The sequence below is a fragment of the Betta splendens genome, chromosome 10 (genome assembly GCF_900634795.4).
Source record: "Betta splendens chromosome 10, fBetSpl5.4, whole genome shotgun sequence".
Lineage (NCBI taxonomy): Eukaryota > Metazoa > Chordata > Actinopteri > Anabantiformes > Osphronemidae > Betta > Betta splendens.
This window is the reverse complement of record NC_040890.2, coordinates 10607912-10623796: the sequence shown is the minus strand read 5'-3', so window position 1 is coordinate 10623796 and position 15885 is coordinate 10607912. Positions and strand designations below refer to the sequence as shown.

General features: G+C 45.6%; 2 protein-coding genes across 5 annotated transcripts; one reads left to right on the top strand and one right to left on the bottom strand.

Moving 5' to 3' along the window:
• Positions 1-1204: 1204 nt before the first annotated feature.
• On the bottom strand, positions 1205-3047 carry adra2db (adrenergic, alpha-2D-, receptor b). The gene has a single exon (XM_029164703.3). It carries the CDS (start codon positions 2632-2634, stop codon positions 1372-1374), a length of 1263 nt encoding a protein of 420 aa, XP_029020536.1. The 5' UTR covers positions 2635-3047; the 3' UTR covers positions 1205-1371.
• Positions 3048-7716: 4669 nt separating this feature from the next.
• simc1 (SUMO interacting motifs containing 1) lies at positions 7717-15820 on the top strand. 4 transcript variants are annotated; one of them, XM_029164698.3, is made up of 11 exons: positions 7717-10300; positions 10391-10603; positions 11476-12696; positions 12803-13050; positions 13173-13242; positions 13476-13636; positions 13864-13950; positions 14091-14222; positions 14381-14537; positions 14724-14808; positions 15505-15820. In XM_029164698.3, the coding sequence occupies exons 2-11, from the start codon at positions 10442-10444 to the stop codon at positions 15714-15716; spliced, it is 2535 nt and encodes an 844-aa protein (XP_029020531.1). In that variant the 5' UTR covers positions 7717-10300; positions 10391-10441; the 3' UTR covers positions 15717-15820. The 4 variants fall into 4 exon arrangements, with proteins under 4 accessions (XP_029020531.1, XP_029020532.1, XP_029020533.1 ...); XM_029164699.3 differs by lacking the exons at positions 7717-10300; positions 10391-10603 and adding an exon at positions 10858-11121; XM_029164700.3 differs by lacking the exons at positions 7717-10300; positions 10391-10603 and adding an exon at positions 11040-11189.
• The last annotated feature ends 65 nt before the right edge of the window (positions 15821-15885 follow it).

The following is a 15885-nucleotide window of genomic DNA, read 5'->3' as shown; positions in this document are numbered from 1 at the left end:
CGCCATTGAGCAGTAGGACTGCTTTGAAGATGTTCCTGAAGGATATAAATAGTGCATTTAGGCCTCATGCAGACAATGGGCTGACATGGAGCCGCTTGGCCTTCTTCTCGCTAACTGGAGCTTTCCCAGGGAAGCGCTGGGCCTCTTATGCAAGCCGTCGCCCATTCAACATTTCACATACATTTGATCTCCCCAGATGCATCGTGATCCCACCACAGGCGGAGGCTGAATGGGAGCTGCGCTCACGTAGAACCTTGGATTCTCCCCTCACGTACGTTTAGCAGCGCTGTCGTGGCAAAACTGTTTGCATATTTATTCTCTTGTCCTTTTGTGACATTTTAAATGCATGAGTTATTTCTATACATTTAAAATGAGTAATTTTGAGCCTTTTCTTGTGATAACACAACCAGGACTTGTAAATATTACTCTCTCTTATTGAACCAAGGAGGTTTGATTCACCTGCAATAACTGTGCAGAGGTGCTATTTTTAAAATAGTGAGAGCACTGTTCTTTTATTCCGAGAGCTTTCCACCTCCCTCTAATGTGTTTGTGACATGTTTCGTTTCATCAGCACATCAAACTTTTCTTTTCACAGAGAATAAAGACAACATTTGTCGCTACGGCGAAAGACAACGCAATCCAGATTCTTGTCTCGTGACTCTGAAATCAGGTTGTACGGCAGCATTAAATCTCACGCGCATGGGATAAATATTGACTGAAATAAATATTGTGCTGTTGGAATGGAAGCGGTTTAGCAGGCACAGTTTGCACTAGCAGGCCTCAGCTTGGCCATGGTTGTGGTGTGAGGTAGTGTGACGCGTAGTGGGGGTGTGCGATTAGGCTCTTACGTAAGTTTGGGGGTTCACTCATGGAAAACAGCTGAGAGCATCTTAACTGCAACCAACAATGACATCTAAAGGACATGATATATTAAACACAGGATTTCAATTCATTTTCTATTCACAGTCTACTCATCCTCATGCTCATTTCAAAGATGCTACAGGTTAATCTTCTATTTTCCCTGAAGCAAACGTCCCACTGTGACCCTGATGGCAACGACGCCATAAACACGCTGGATGGGTGAATCTGCAGCACTGGTTATACAGTGGCCCATATATTAAAACGTGCACGTCTCCTGTAGCATAACAATATTTAATGAATAAATAATGAGCACGTGTGAAGCCTACGGACTAAAATATGAATATTTGTTTTGCTTCACTTTAAATTTTATTCATAGACATTTTATGTGTACACAACATAGGGTCGGTTTTATATTAGTTAAAATGACTAAAGGAGGAGGAAGAACGATAGTGTAACTGTTTCCTGGCACTGATGAGCGAGAGGCCAAACAAAACCGTCCTCGTTCTCCTTTCAGTGCTTAGACGTCCTGCATACGATTTTCTTGAAGGCCTTCCTGAAGTCTCGGTTGAAAATAGTGTATATTATGGGGTTTACGGAACTGTTGCAGTAGCCGATCCAGAAGAAGAGGTTGAAAAGCGCACCGGGGATGAAGCAGCGGTCCCTGCAGACGGCGTGGAGGCTGTAGGTGAAGAAGAAGGGGAACCAGCAGAGCACGAACACCCCCATCACCACCGCCAGCACGAAGGTGAAGCGCTTCTCCCGCATCTGGGCCACTTTGGTCTTGTTGGCCAGCTGCTGCCGCGCGGCCGGGTTCCTCTGCTCCGGGTAAAGCTGCGGCGGCCGCGCCGACGCCCAGGACAGGCGGCAGTTCTGCGGCGGGCAGCAGTCGGAGCCCTCCACCTTCCTCCGCTTCGCGAAGCGGTGGCCGCGCGGTTTGGCGTCCGACGCGCAGCAGCTCTCCTCCAGGTCGATGTCGTCCAGCTCCTCCTGCCGCTGCTGCTGGCTGCCCGAGCTCTGGCTGCTGGGGCTCTCCAGCTCGAAGCGGTCCTTCCGGACGAAACAGGTCTCGGACTGAGACGGCTCCCTCTCCAGGCCGTTCTTGGCCACGAACACGGTGGACGAGCGCTGCTTCGCCACTTTATAAATCTTGCAGTAGACCAGAATCATGATGAGACCCGGGGCGAAGAAGGACACCACGCAGGAGGAGAGGATGTACCAGGTCTCGTCGTTCAGCAGACATTCCCTCTCGTCGTGTTTGGTCATGAGGAGAGGGGGGAAGGAGATGATGGCAGAAATGACCCACACTACAGCGATCATGGACTTGATGCGCTTTGGAGTCCGCTTCAGGTTGTAGCTCACCGCTTTAGTGACGGACCAGTAGCGGTCCAGGCTGATGGCGCACAGGTGCACGATGGATGAGGTGCAGAAGAGCACGTCCAGCGCCAGGTAGAACGCGCACCACGTACTTCCAAAGTACCAGTACCCCATGACCTCGTTGGCGAGGGAGAACGGGATGACCAGCGTCGCCACCAAGATGTCCGCTGAGGCCAGAGACACCAAAAAGAGGTTCTGAGGCGCACGGAGCGCGCGGCTGGTCAGCACCGCCACGATCACCAGCACGTTTCCCACAATGGTCACCGAAATGACCACCACGACCAGTAGGATGATGAGCGCGGTGGTTACCTCCGTGTGTGGCAGGGCGAACGGCGCGTCCGTGGCGTTCTCATCACTGGAAACGTTTCCCACCAGTACGGTGGACTGGGTGAAATTCATGTTTGCACCGGTTTGTCTGTTCGCATCATGTTTGTTGTTTCGCGCGATCGTCCTCTCCGCAAAGGGAAGAATTGGTGCGCGGAGCGTCGCGGTGCGTGGAGATGCGCTGTGCGTAACGGTCCTGAACAGTGTAGCCCGCACGAGGAAAAGGACCTGCACGAACGCACGTCTTCACAGCGCAAAGCCTTCATCGAGGGTCCTCCAAAGGGTTCCCACGCGCGCAGTGGGTCGGCAGCACATCATAAAAAGTGAAAAGAGCCAACTTCGCTATCCAAGGCGAATTAAGCCGCGTCTCACACCGCGCAATGCTCCTGTTGTGTTTTGGCGAAAGGTATCGCATTTTAGACGCTTGGGAGATGCACACTGCTGCCAGAGATGAATGCCTATATAAGAACGGAAATGAGGTGACATCACTCCAAGGACCAACCCATCTCTAAACTTAAAGGAAGGAGCGAGCGAGCGAGCGAGCGAGCGAGAGAGAGAGAGAGAGAGAGAGAGAGAGAGAGAGAGAAAATGGACTTGTGTATATTTCTCTTTGTTTAATTTTTCTCTACAATAAAGCAAAACTGGTGGGGGTACAGTAAAACGGCTCAGCTGGAAGCCTCTCTCAACATTATTGCCCCTGCAGGGCGACCAATTAAGAGTCTTTAATGCATTACTCAGTGACTGAGCTGCTCTTGGAGTTTTGAGGTAAATCTTTCATGACCCGTCGTTCTGAATTAATTGGACTCGGTTGATTGTAACCAATTTTCTTCCATTTTCACTCCCGTGCAGTTTGGGATCGTTCTGCTGCAGGCGGCGACCGCAGCACCTGTTGATGAGAGGCTTATATAACGCAGCGTTGGGCTGCAGGTCACACGAAGCAGCCCGTCACAGAGCAACACGCAGCCCAGTCAGGGGTGAGTATCAAACACATGCTGCTGAACGCGGTGACCGATGCTCGGGCCAAAACACACACACGCTTCACTCGTTTTGGATTTAAAAAAGTCTATTTATAAAGTAAATAAGCTTCTGCTGGAGGCTCGACAGCACGGGATTTGCAGGCCGGCCAAAGCTGGCCGATGGACGCCAGCGTTAACGCGGTGCATGCGCGCACATCTGTGCACACGACGGCGCGTTGTGTGGAGGCTCGGTTAGAAGATGCTCTCATGGCTGGAGTGAGTAACACAGGTTTGGAGTAGGAGGAGGATTCAGGCTGCCTTCCCTGGTTTCCTTTCTCTCGCTCGCTCTCTCTCTCTCTCTCTCGCTTGCTCGCTCTTTCTCACTTCTCCTCCTGGATGAACATAGAAAACAAAGAGGATCATATAAAGGCTGACTGTCACCTCGTATCAGTGGTTTGTAGACATCCTATCCTGAGGATCTACCAGCTGCATAATAACAAATCCACCGACAGTATCCAGCGTCCACCAGCACAAACATCCCCTTCAGCACCAACGCAGCTTTGCTGTGTATAATGCAAGATAAAGCCCAATTATAATCACCAATGAGCAAAGCTTTGAAGTGAGATGCGAGCGTCGTCTTTTGCCGTGGCTTCTTATCTGCGTGCTTTTTTAAATACTAAAGGGCCATTAACAGATTTGTGGATTCGTTTCAAAGCAAACGAGCCAAAATCCGAAGATTCTCGGCTGCCATTTAAGTCATGATAGTTTTTCACCACACAGCTTGAAGCGCCGCGGAACAGAACTCCTGCAATAGGTCAGATCTGTTCAAGAATATAAGCAAGAAACTATTTCACACAGCTTCACCAAGCTGCAGCGTTACATAATATTAAATAAATCTGTAAAAGTATCATAAATGGTAAAGTGGCCCTTTTATGTACAATAACAAGGTGTTGAAAACACTTATTCTTATCGTGCATACATTTTTTTGAGCTCTCAGGGAAATAATTAGCCCCGTTTTCCTTCCAGGCCTCCACAGTTCTGTTCCAAGTTCTCCAACAATACCCAGCATCCTGTCACTCTGGATGCAGCTTCCTGTTATGATGCACATGTAATGCGGTTACACACGTGCGCAAAATTGCGTGACTAAATATTTTCACCACAACATGAGGAAATTGCACAAATGACGTCTCTCATCAGCCAAATATTCAGAACATCTCGGGCTCCGACCGAGAGTTTAAGTCATCGGCGAGGAGGTAAAAAGCAATCAGCTGTTTGGCCCCCGTGGTGACGCAGATGCCGGATTCATTCACTCGCACACTTTGAGATATTAGCGTCTCTCTGGAACCGCGGGAGCACCGGGAGCGATATGAACGGTAATGGAATCATGAGAAATGAATGTCACATATTCACTGGGATTTGACTACTGGGCCTGTTTGGAAAAGATTTTATGAGACATCATCTACGTTTAATAAAAGCGCGGGCTGTTTCAGACTCAGATGAGGACGGAGACACTGAACGCCACCTACTGTAAAAGCCTGTGGTGCTAAATACCACAAGAGGCTGCCACTTGTGATTAGCAGCCGTGTGTTGAGCTGTACGTTCACATAGGACGCGCTGGCATCGCCGTTTGCTGGCTCCCGGACAAAACAGAGAAGATCCTCTCTGCCTCCATCCTCGCAGCTTCCTGTTTTCTTCTGAGGAGGCAGTTTAGGCTGAATGTGAGCAGAGCCCACTGCCGCCTTATGTAACGTTCCAGGAATAAATGGCTCGAGGTGGTGTGTGTGTGTGTGTGTGTGAGAATCTGCAGGTTGCAGGTGAGCTGCCATCGTAAACATTCCCCTCGGAGGATCCAGCCCGCACACGTCCAGCCGTGACCCTGCGTGATTGCTTAAACGCTCCGTGTGCGCATCTATTTGCATGCGCTTGTGTATTTCGCTCGCGCAGCCTTACACAATCGGCAGCTATTGTTGATGTGTGTGTTTGTGTGAAATAATGTAAAAGAGAGTGGGAGAGCGCTCAGTGTGTGTGTGTGTGTGTGTGTGTGTGTGTGTGTGTGTGTGTGTGTGTGTGTGTCACAGCCACACTGTGATTCACTTGTGTTTTTTTTTATCTGCGATGTCACGTCTTTCCAAACCTCCCGTCTCCAGAGCTGCTGCTGCTGCTGCTGCTGCTGCTTCTGTCGGAGGCTTGGAGGCCCCAGATGCGTACACGACTGCTGACCTTTGTCGTGTCCCAAACAAGCGGGATCGTCCGGTGATCTCTCTTTCCACAGCTTCAGACGACCAGCACTGGAATTTAAAAGTGGGAGACTGGGTGAATGAAGGTCACAGATGCTGACGGGTCGCGCGTGTCGGCCGGTTCTCAGACCGACGTCGGCTCAAGTCAGACGTTGTGTTGTTTTATGAGGGATGCTGTTGACGCGTGAGAGGAAATAAACATATCAGCAATTATATAAATTGGACATCTGAAAACAGTCTGCTCTTTTTAATCAAATCCAAACTCGAATGATTTCTAGTTTCATAATTACTGCAGATAATTAAAATAACGTTGAACACGTATAAAGTGGGAGCTGATCCACTTCCACCAGCTGCTCTTCGCGTTGGAGAGAGGTAAAAATCGCTTCATCTGAGAAAAAGAGCTGTAAAGGTTGTTTACTCATTCAGTGGAGAAGGCAATTTTAAAATTCACTTTCAAGACCTCAGAGAATAGACTTGAGTGAATGTGATGATCCATCTCGTTTTGGAGGTGAGAGCGCGGTTGGACGCGGCCTCCGTGCTGCCACTGGCGGCTGTGGCTGACAATTAGTTGAAGGGGATGAGGGCTAAGCGGCAGCAGGGCTTTAAGGGCCTTCAGCAAATCACATATTACTGTTGCTTCAAATGCGGGCTCCTGTGACTGAGCTGTAATATCTTTTGCCCACAAAATTCATTTTGGCGAGCGTGAGGACGCGGAGCGATGAGTCAGCGATGACTCCGATTACAATTAGTGATTGCTGTAATAAATTATTAAATACAGGTTGAGACAATGTAGGTTAGAGAGAGGACATTGCTTCTTCTGTTGTAAATATATGAATATAAAGACCAGAAGAATCGTCCAGCAGAACCAGAACCAGGCTCAAGGTGGACAGACGTCCTCCTTCAGGGACCGGACTCATTGGACTCAGGAGTAACTCAACGGCCTTGTTTTCTCATGAATTAGTCAATTCTTTTGTGCCAATATGCAGTTTATGATTTTTCAAGTGCATATTTCAGAAATAAGGCTCCTTCTCCTCTTTGATCTGCACAAGTTAGACAAGGCTCATCTATACTTCAGTCGCGCCCATGCCAAGTGAAATGAAGTGAATATTTCATTTCCTGGGAGCCTATTTTTACCCCGGAGCTTTTCCTCTGCAGCCTTTTACCTCCAAACAATCCCGGCTGGCTCCTTCCTAATCGCCACCATCGTCCTCCCTCTAATTCTGCTGTGTACAAATGGCGCCTCTTCAAAGTGCACTGTTAGTATTCCAGGTGCCTCTCTGCATCCTGCCACCAGGCCACAGGCTCATTAGAGCCTTCATTTAGATTTTGACTTTGGCCTCGTTCCCTGTTTCGTGTCAGAGCCAGTGTGTCATCGCACTATCACAGAAAACATCTCTGCTTATTAACCTTGAACATTGTTGCCGGTGCAACGCCGCCAAAACTGGATGCTATAGAGATGAATTATCATATTTAGCTGGTAGATAAGTGGACACTCATTTACTGTTTCCACCAATGATGTGATATTACATCTATCACACTTGTAGCATAACAAAATCCTCCACTTGCAATTGCGGCACCTTTTATAAGGTGCTACTTGATTCTATGGTTATATTCATGTTTGGAACTATGATTCTGGGCTTTTAGGGATCATCAGAGGCCAGAACACGTGCGCCCGGGATCACAGACGCAGCAGACGCGTAGCTGTCCTGTGGCGTCCGCCGTCGGCCGCTGAGGTCACAGATTGCAGTGAGTCACCGGGCTCTGGTCCAGATCTGGCCCGTTACAGGCGCGGGGGGAGGAGCGGGTGAGTGAGTGACGGGCCGCTGGGTGTGATGGCGACGCCAGGAAGCGTGCCTGACGGGCATGGCCTGAGCAGCTCAGGAGCGTGGCAGGGATGTGGACAGCAGAGGAGGCGGCCGCCGGGCCCTTTTCAGACGGCGTCCCGCTGTTGTCCGTCGCTGTCTAACCTCGTCAGGGGGTCTCTTTCATGTCACGCTGGAGACGGATGACACCTGTTGGCTCCGTAAGCTGCTGTTTGCCTGCAGCTCGCTCGCTCTCTCGCTCTCTCTCCTGTTGTGGCTTCACGTTTCCATGAGACAGGACCTCCAGATGCCGGGCTCTTTCCTGTCTAATGCTCCTCTATGGCAGTGAATCTGATGCTCTAACCCTTAAGTCAATTACTCCCTAATCACATGCGACCACAGAAAAGCACTGCTCACCAGAGAAACCTGTTTGAATTCTGGGAAGACAAAATGCTAAGCATAGACCGGCCGCGTCATTTAAATTAGGATTTGTGCTTCATGTGACAGGATGACAAAAACAACCATCTGCATTAATCTGTTTTATTTTTATTTATGGAGTGAAAAGTCAGTGACAGATCAAAGCCCAGAACAACATCTTTAATTTCTTACAGTGTACAGACAAAACCACAAAGACACTGCCTAAATAAATCCCACTTATTTTTAGACAGAAGCAACTTTGTAAATATGTCCCTGGACTGTAGCAATGAAGAAAACTTATAATAATAGCTGATCTGGTTGTTTTTAGCATCAATACAAGCGTCACATAGACAGACCATTTGAAACGTTATTCCTGGCTCTAAAAGTCTTTTCTCTCCATCTTGAGAATGCACAGGTCCTGAACTAGCATTTGCTTTTTATTTATAGCTCTTTATACCAGACTTAAAAAAGTCTTAAGGAATTCATGACGTTAATTGCAGAGTAAACACAATGTGAACTGTTTTTTTTTTTTTTGGTCAAGACTGCTAAGCTTATCGCAGATGATATTTGGTCAGCGTTTTTTTTAAATTAAAAAAAATATTCTTTCTTCACTTACTCTGATAAGACGACAGATGTGACCTCTGACCTGGCGCAGGGAAAAGTTTTGGCTACCTCCGCTGCCAGTGTCAGTGCAGAAAGCCTGCACAGCCTGCCTGGGACGGGAGGAGATAAACACAGTTGTGTGTAACTCCTGTCACTCTCTCGGTTCACGGAGCGAGCTGTCGTACTGGGTCCTCCTCTCTCAGGGCTTCATCTTCTGTCTTGGATTCAAACTACTTGCTGATGTATTAGATCAGATTTTCCTGCTCATGCATGTTGTTAAATGGTATTTTTTGACGTTGTTTGCTTTCTTCATGAGTGAAGTGCATGCTGACTTTTATAATTTCAGGCGTAAACTCAATTTATGTCTGCCTGGAGCTTTAAGATAAGGACACTTTTCACAACTCCTGGAAATACAGTTTGTTGTGTTATGATGTGTTTTGATGGATATTAAGTGCTCCCAGCATGCTTTGCTGCCTGCCTCAAGTCAGTGCCCTCGTTAGCGTTTATATCCTTCAAGAAATCAAGTAAAAACCCCAAATTATAATTTACTTTCTGTTGTGTTACAAGTGTAATGTGAATAGAATGGACTTAAATTGGGGACCATGTGCTGTGTCAGGCAGCTGATGAAGACAGAAACTTTAGCCTCTGGTGGATGTTGTTGATTGTCAAACTGTCAAATCCAGCATTGTTTATGAAGCAGCCTAAAAACAGCACAGGTGGCCAGTGTGTGTGAGCCTATTATGGGCAGCACAGAGTTTTGTCTCCCTCTCTGTCTAATTGAACCGGGACGAAGTTTTCCAGCTGAATTGGGTTTCACGTTGCAGCAGTTGTTCTCAGAATTAACGAAGTGAATGTAATAGCACGGACTGGCTCACAACAATGAGTGTGTGTTGGTGTCTTGGACATTATTAACTATTTAATCACTTCTTACCTTTCTCTGAAGTTCAGGTAAATTCTTAAGGAAGGCACAATGTCTGCACCGTGACCCCCTGAGTATGTTTTGTGAATAAAGCTCTGAAATCTGGTTCATGTTTTGTTCCAGGTTGTAGCTCACATTGGGTGATTGCTATAAAGCAGAGGTTGACTGGTCTGGTCCTCAGCGACCGCTGCTGCTGGGGGACCAGAGTTAGCTGTCTCCCCCAGCTCCTGATTGAACACACTGGAGCGAGGTAATCAGTAGCAGAACTATGGCTGCAGCAGATTTGCTCACTCCTGCTATAGAAACTACACAGATGTGTGATTGTTACACATACTGTAATCTATTGTATATCCAGAGTGCCCCCTAGTGGCGGTGAATGGGACTACACAGTAGTTCAACCCAACTGGTGCGGTATAATTGCTATCATATAACTCATTCCTTATGTTTGACAGCTTTTTTGCTAGTAATTCCAGTAAAGGCACGTATTTTACTTTTAATGCTATGGCTGTTTTGTTGTGATCCAGGGTCAAAAAGCCATCAAGTTGAGGTCTAACTTTAAACTCCAGCACAGCAGGTGGCGATACGGACGGATCGGCCTCGCTACAGACGAAAAATGACAAGCAGAACCAGGAAGAGTCACATTTTACGTTTGTCGGTGTATCACTCTAGGGAAACAGTAAGATGAAACGGTGTCAACGGTGAAGTCGATGTAACGTCGGAGTCGAATGAATTATGGAGCGGAACATAAAGCCGCAACCACCGGCAGCATCAGGCAGTGTTTAACACGGAAATGCTACAAGTCTTAAGGTTGGAGTGTTGCTAGTCCCAGGTTGTCGTTTACATTGTGCATCAAATATACTGGAGAACAACACACCAAATCTGCTCTTCTTTCGTCAGGACTCCGGCGTTTGCCCCGGCTAACGCCTGCGCTTTCTGTGGCGTCTGAGAATGGACGAGGGGGCAGAAATGGCTGATGTGATCAGCGTCAGCTCGACCGACTCCGATGTGGAAATCGTTGGTTCGTACAGCAATGTGATGACCAAAGATGACCCGCTGCCCCTCACCGCCGTGCGGGTTGACATCAACGTGGTGAACGCCAACGTCCCACCGGTAAGAGCGCATAAACATCACCGGCGTAGAGGAACGTCAACGTCGCCGCCATGTTGGAAAACACAGACCGCTCCGTAAACAAACAACTGTTTTCAGTTAGATCAGTAACTATAGACCTCACTCACTGAAGTCTATCCTAACAGACTTCATTGAGTGAGTGAGCATTTAGTCGACATTCTGGTGCTACATATGAATAGATTTAGATTTCAGGTGTTCATCCATAAACTCTGGTTTTGTATAAAGTCCTAAGAGTGAAGCTTGTCCATCATTAAGTTAGCTTAACTTTGCTCGGATTTGTCACGGTCCCATCAAATTTGAACGTGAATTGGATTTTGATTGAATGTGTGTAAACAGTGTGTTTCTGATGGGCAGCTAACAATAACTTGAATTACAAAACGTCTACACTGCTTCTATGTAAGAAACTACTGGCTGTTACCATAGAAACCAGCGGTTTGATCAGCCCGACTAACTACTAACCACGGCGGATGACGAACCGCAGACCTGTTACGCTACTCCTAGTAATTAAAACTGGCCTGTATCTATTTTAAGGCATAGAATAAATGATCAATTAAGAGTTCAGTTTAGAGTAAGTAAGTATTGACAAAAGTTAACTGTTAATCTAACTAAGGTCCGCAATTATGCTAGCTGAGATAGCTTAGGTTAACAGTCTGACATTAGCTTCTTTTAATTAGCGGTACAAGTACATGTACATATATAATAACTTTTATCAAAATATAGACACATTGTAAAGGCTCATATTTTTTTCCTCTGGTACTGTATACATAATTGTGTATATGATAATGTGTTTTGAAATTGATTGTCTTCCTTTTATTAAGCACTTTTTTAATATTTTGTCTGTTCCTCCTTCCTAGCGTTATATTGACCTTACAGATGCGAAATGGACTCTTCCGGAGCTGAAGATGCGTAAAAGGCGCCATTCGGCAGCTTTGCTAGTGGTAGACTTGACTGAGAACCACTTGAAAAATTGGCCAGAGCAGGAGACCGAGAACCTTCCACCCTGTGAAGATACAAAACACAAAAGCTCCTCAGTAGATATAGTTGTTTTAGCTCCACAGCAGGACTGTGGTAACCCAAAGCCACATCTGAGAGGCCTGGGTTTTCATTCAGGAGACCAAAAAAAGATCAATGAAGCACATGACGCTCATGATAGACTCGGTAGAATATCGCCTGTTCTTCACACTCAGTTCCAGGACCTGGAAGCATCACAGCGTTCTGTCCTTTTAACCAAAGACTGTACACAAATGTCGCTGTGTTTCACAGAAGCAAACAATAACAGCAGAGAAGCAGAACACATTAATAATTCAGGGATGACTGCATTAAATGGTCCTCACATGGAGATAAATGAGTCCCATCCCAAGATGGCGGAATTACCAGGACAGGTAGAAGAGCAGAACATCAGTGAGTTTACAAGTGCTAACCTACTGATTAAGAAGTCCATTTGGAGCCCAGCTGACTCGCCCCACTTTGCCTCAGAACCCAGCACCTGTGAGGACAAGACAGTTGACTTTTGTTCATCGATTTCTACCCTTTTACCGACATCTCCTTTACCTCAGTGTGAAGCCGGAGGAGAGGTTGTCACCTCTAACACACATCAAATGGAACTGGACAAAATAGACATGAGACAATGCTACTCTGATATTTCATCCCCAAGTTCTCATTCAACACAACCTAACTCTAACTGGAAGCCTTGTGACCTCAGGTCCCCTTCACCTTCAAGGGATGTATGTCTTAGTTATAAGAGTCAAACTGACCCAATATTCACCCCTGAACATGAGTTGAAGGCGGCAGATGGAGCTTCAACCAGCCCTGAATCTTTGCACGGTACAGCTCCCAGTGAGTCTGCTGTGTTTGTGCCTAAAAGTGGAGATTTAGGGGAAGGATGTGGGAGCGAGGCGTATGGAGGGGATCTCGGGATGGACAGCCCAGTGTCTTTCTTCTGGCAAGAGGAGAGTGACAGAGAAGATATGAGTGAAGACAGTCAATTAGACAAGCGAGCAGCAAGTACTGAGGACAGACATTTTGTGTGCCCAGTAACCCTCCAGAAATTGATGTCTAGACCAGCTCCATCCTTGGTTAGAACTATTTTTACTTGTGTTTTCAGGAACTAATGACAAAGTATGACATGCAAGGTTTGCAGTATTTGCAGCATTTCATTTGCCTTATTTTTTTGTATTTAAGATTAACGTGGAATATGAAGGTTTTGGAGCTCCAGAGGTGCTGTGCCATCAGAGCTTGAGTCTGGTTTACAGTACTATTGATGAGAACTACACAGAGGGCACTTTGCAGCTCTTGTCGGACCTACTACAACCTGGTTACTATCCCCCTAGAAAAATCACTACCCATTTACTCCATGGCATTCTGCTCGACCCACAGTGTCCCTATCACCTGTGTGAACAGGCCTTTAAGCTGCTGATGAGGACACAGAGGTAAGAGGACGCCATGGGTTAGTAGGAAGGTTCTATTTGTAGCCTTTTTTGTCACATATTTAATTAGTCTTTTAAAGTATCTGTTATGTTATGTTTATGTGCATTGTTTTCTCTGATTGCAGACATCACATAGCTGATAAAACCACAGTTCCATGGAACTGGGAGTTGTTGACCTCTCTTATGGCTAAACAGGTACGACTCAAAGCAGCCAAGTACCATAAAGTTTGTAGTTTATTAAGTACACAAAGACAAACAAAACTGCGTGAACTGCCTATTTTAGTTAGTTGAATCTGATTAGTTGCAATCCATACATGGTTGTATTGTTAAATGCAGTATGAGAGTAGGTATCAGTAGGAGGTCACAGCTTTTAACCCTAAATTTAAGCAATAATTAGCTTGGTGTTATGTTATTTCTCACTTTTCTAGGATCATGAGGAAAAACATGGAGGTGAAGTTGTGTGCATGTTTCTAGAGTATGTTGTGCAGACATTGTGGGATGACTTTGAGGCCAAGCGTTCTCTCAATGCCCTCCACCAATCCATTGCTAAAGCGACGCTGTCATGTGATCAGAAGTTCCATCAAGTCAGGTGAGTTTAGTAAACAGAGAGTAAATTTGAACACACTGTACCTACAGCAGTCATTTATCTGTGGCCTCCCAAGAATGCAGCTCTGCAATAGAGTACATATGATGAGTAACACATCATCATGTGCTAGGATGATGGTACCATTGTACTTTATGGAAAACAATTACACAAGCTTTTGTATGTGTAGTTTGACACAGTAACGGTGGAATTGTTTGTTTGTCTGTCTTCAGGGACGTCATAAAGTGGCTTTTTGCAGCCATTGTGAAATCAACGGCTTCTGGAGAGAGTATGGCCAAAGAGAAAGATGAACAAATCAGGTGAAATATAAATAAATGTTTAGAATCTCTTTAGCATTTCCCTTAACAAAAACAGATTTCCAGCAGCTGGGGTGTAACCATAGTCACATTTATATATACTGTAAAGTGATGTGCATTAATAAGCCCTTTCTCTCCTGCAGGATGGTGTCTCTCTTTCAGAGGATGCTGTCTGTTTCTCTGGAGGTGGACCGCTCTCCCACTCTCAGCTCTGCCAAGCTGTCCCAGGAGCTCTTTCACATGCTCATCAGCAATGTGTCTTTACGAGCACACAGGTGAAGAGGCGATATGTAGATTACTTGAGGCGAACATTGTTTCAAATAACTCAAAGGCATAGTTCCGAATTGAACAGTTTGAACCATCCCAGTACTGCAGTCTGCCTGTTTTACTGGTTTTTGAGGATGTCTTTGACTTGTCTGTTTCTGGCACCCAGGATGATGTTGTTGGAGAGCCTGCAGAGCAAACTGCTGAGATGTAAGCTGTTGGAACATCTGCTGGACTATGCATGCCCACTAAAAATCCCTTTGCCCATGTCCCTCAGTCTCCTGCTTCACTTTCTGAAGAACTGCACTCTGGCACCAGACCTTATGGTAATAAAAGAGTTTGCATAAAGGGCTTTTCACATCATAATGAATTCAACAAGCTCTTTTTACATTTCCTATTAAATTATACTAATAGTTTGGATGCTTGTCTAGACACTTGTCTTTCTATCTGAAAATTTGGAGGTCAGCTATAAAAAGCAATCATTTTAGCTGATCCATGACTGTACTCCACAGGATGGTACTGAAAGGTGGCAAAGGTGGGAAGAGTTGGTTCATCTTCTCTGGATGTTGTTGTTCAGTTACAACAAAGCAATGAAAGGTGAGAATTTGGTAAACCACATCGATGTGTACAACTTTCTTTTTCTAAAACTACCAATAAACATTTGGACGATCACTGTGGATGTGTGATTGGAAATATGTTGTTGTCATATATCATGATTCAACTCATTTTTAATTTACTTACCCTCATTAGAATCTAACCCAACATGTCTACAAACTAGACAAGCCTGCCAGTTTCCTGCAGCTAGGAAGCAGACTGTGCTCGGAGCCTGTAGGAAACCTCAGACTCCAGTGAATATGCAATATGTGGTTCAATGGCATTTTGGGATTGTACTGTGCTGCTTTATCCTATTTAATCCAAGTGGTCAATTTAAAAGATGTTTTTTGTTTTTTTGTTTTTTTTAACTTTGCTGGAATAATGCTATTGTCATCATATGTTGTTTTATTATCTGAAATGTAAACAGTGATTTTAGTAGTAGAGAATGTCTACAGTCGTGTTTTATTAGCTCACTATTACCCAGTGTGCTCTTTCCTAAATTATTTACATTCACAACACACAGATCAGGGTGTAGCTGCCATTTTAGGTGCAACTGAGCAAAGACACTTTATAATCTCATCAAAGGAGTCAGATGTTGAACCAGCAGCCTGCCCTTCTGTTCAAGGCCTCGTAAGCTCACAAAACCACTTAGCCTCCCAACCTGTTTCTCATATTTCTTGCATTTGTGTTTTTTTACAGGCTATCTGTGCAGCTCCGTGAGCGAGCAAAGTGGCAGAGTTGGCATGTTGGTGTATAGAGCTGACGATAAGGTGTCCAGATCTGCCATTTGTGAAGCTGTAGAGGCCTTCCTTTCCAGATCCCAGGCGGATCTCGGCCAAGCCTTACCGCTTCATGTGGAAGAGTCCCTCACTTATCTGCAAGACCAATTGTTAGATGTTTGCCAGTGTTAATAAAAAAATACTTGTTGTGGTTATGTACTTTAAAGGTTGAAAGAACATTTATATTTTTGTATTTTAAATAAAGGCTGTGGCATAATGGGTTTTGAGAAAATCAAGATATTAATATAAGACTTCTTTTACTTGTGTTTGTATTCTGGCTAACAGAGACAATAATATAATA

Coding starts and splice junctions, on each gene's coding strand:
- simc1 (XM_029164698.3), top strand. CDS start 10,442: ATGGACGAGGGGGCAGAAATGGCTGATGTGATCAGCGTCAGCTCGACC. Junction 12,697..12,802: donor CTAGACCAGCTCCATCCTTG/GTTAGAACTATT, acceptor TTTGTATTTAAG/ATTAACGTGGAATATGAAGG. Junction 13,243..13,475: donor CCTCTCTTATGGCTAAACAG/GTACGACTCAAA, acceptor TCACTTTTCTAG/GATCATGAGGAAAAACATGG.
- adra2db (XM_029164703.3), bottom strand. CDS start 2,634: ATGAATTTCACCCAGTCCACCGTACTGGTGGGAAACGTTTCCAGTGAT.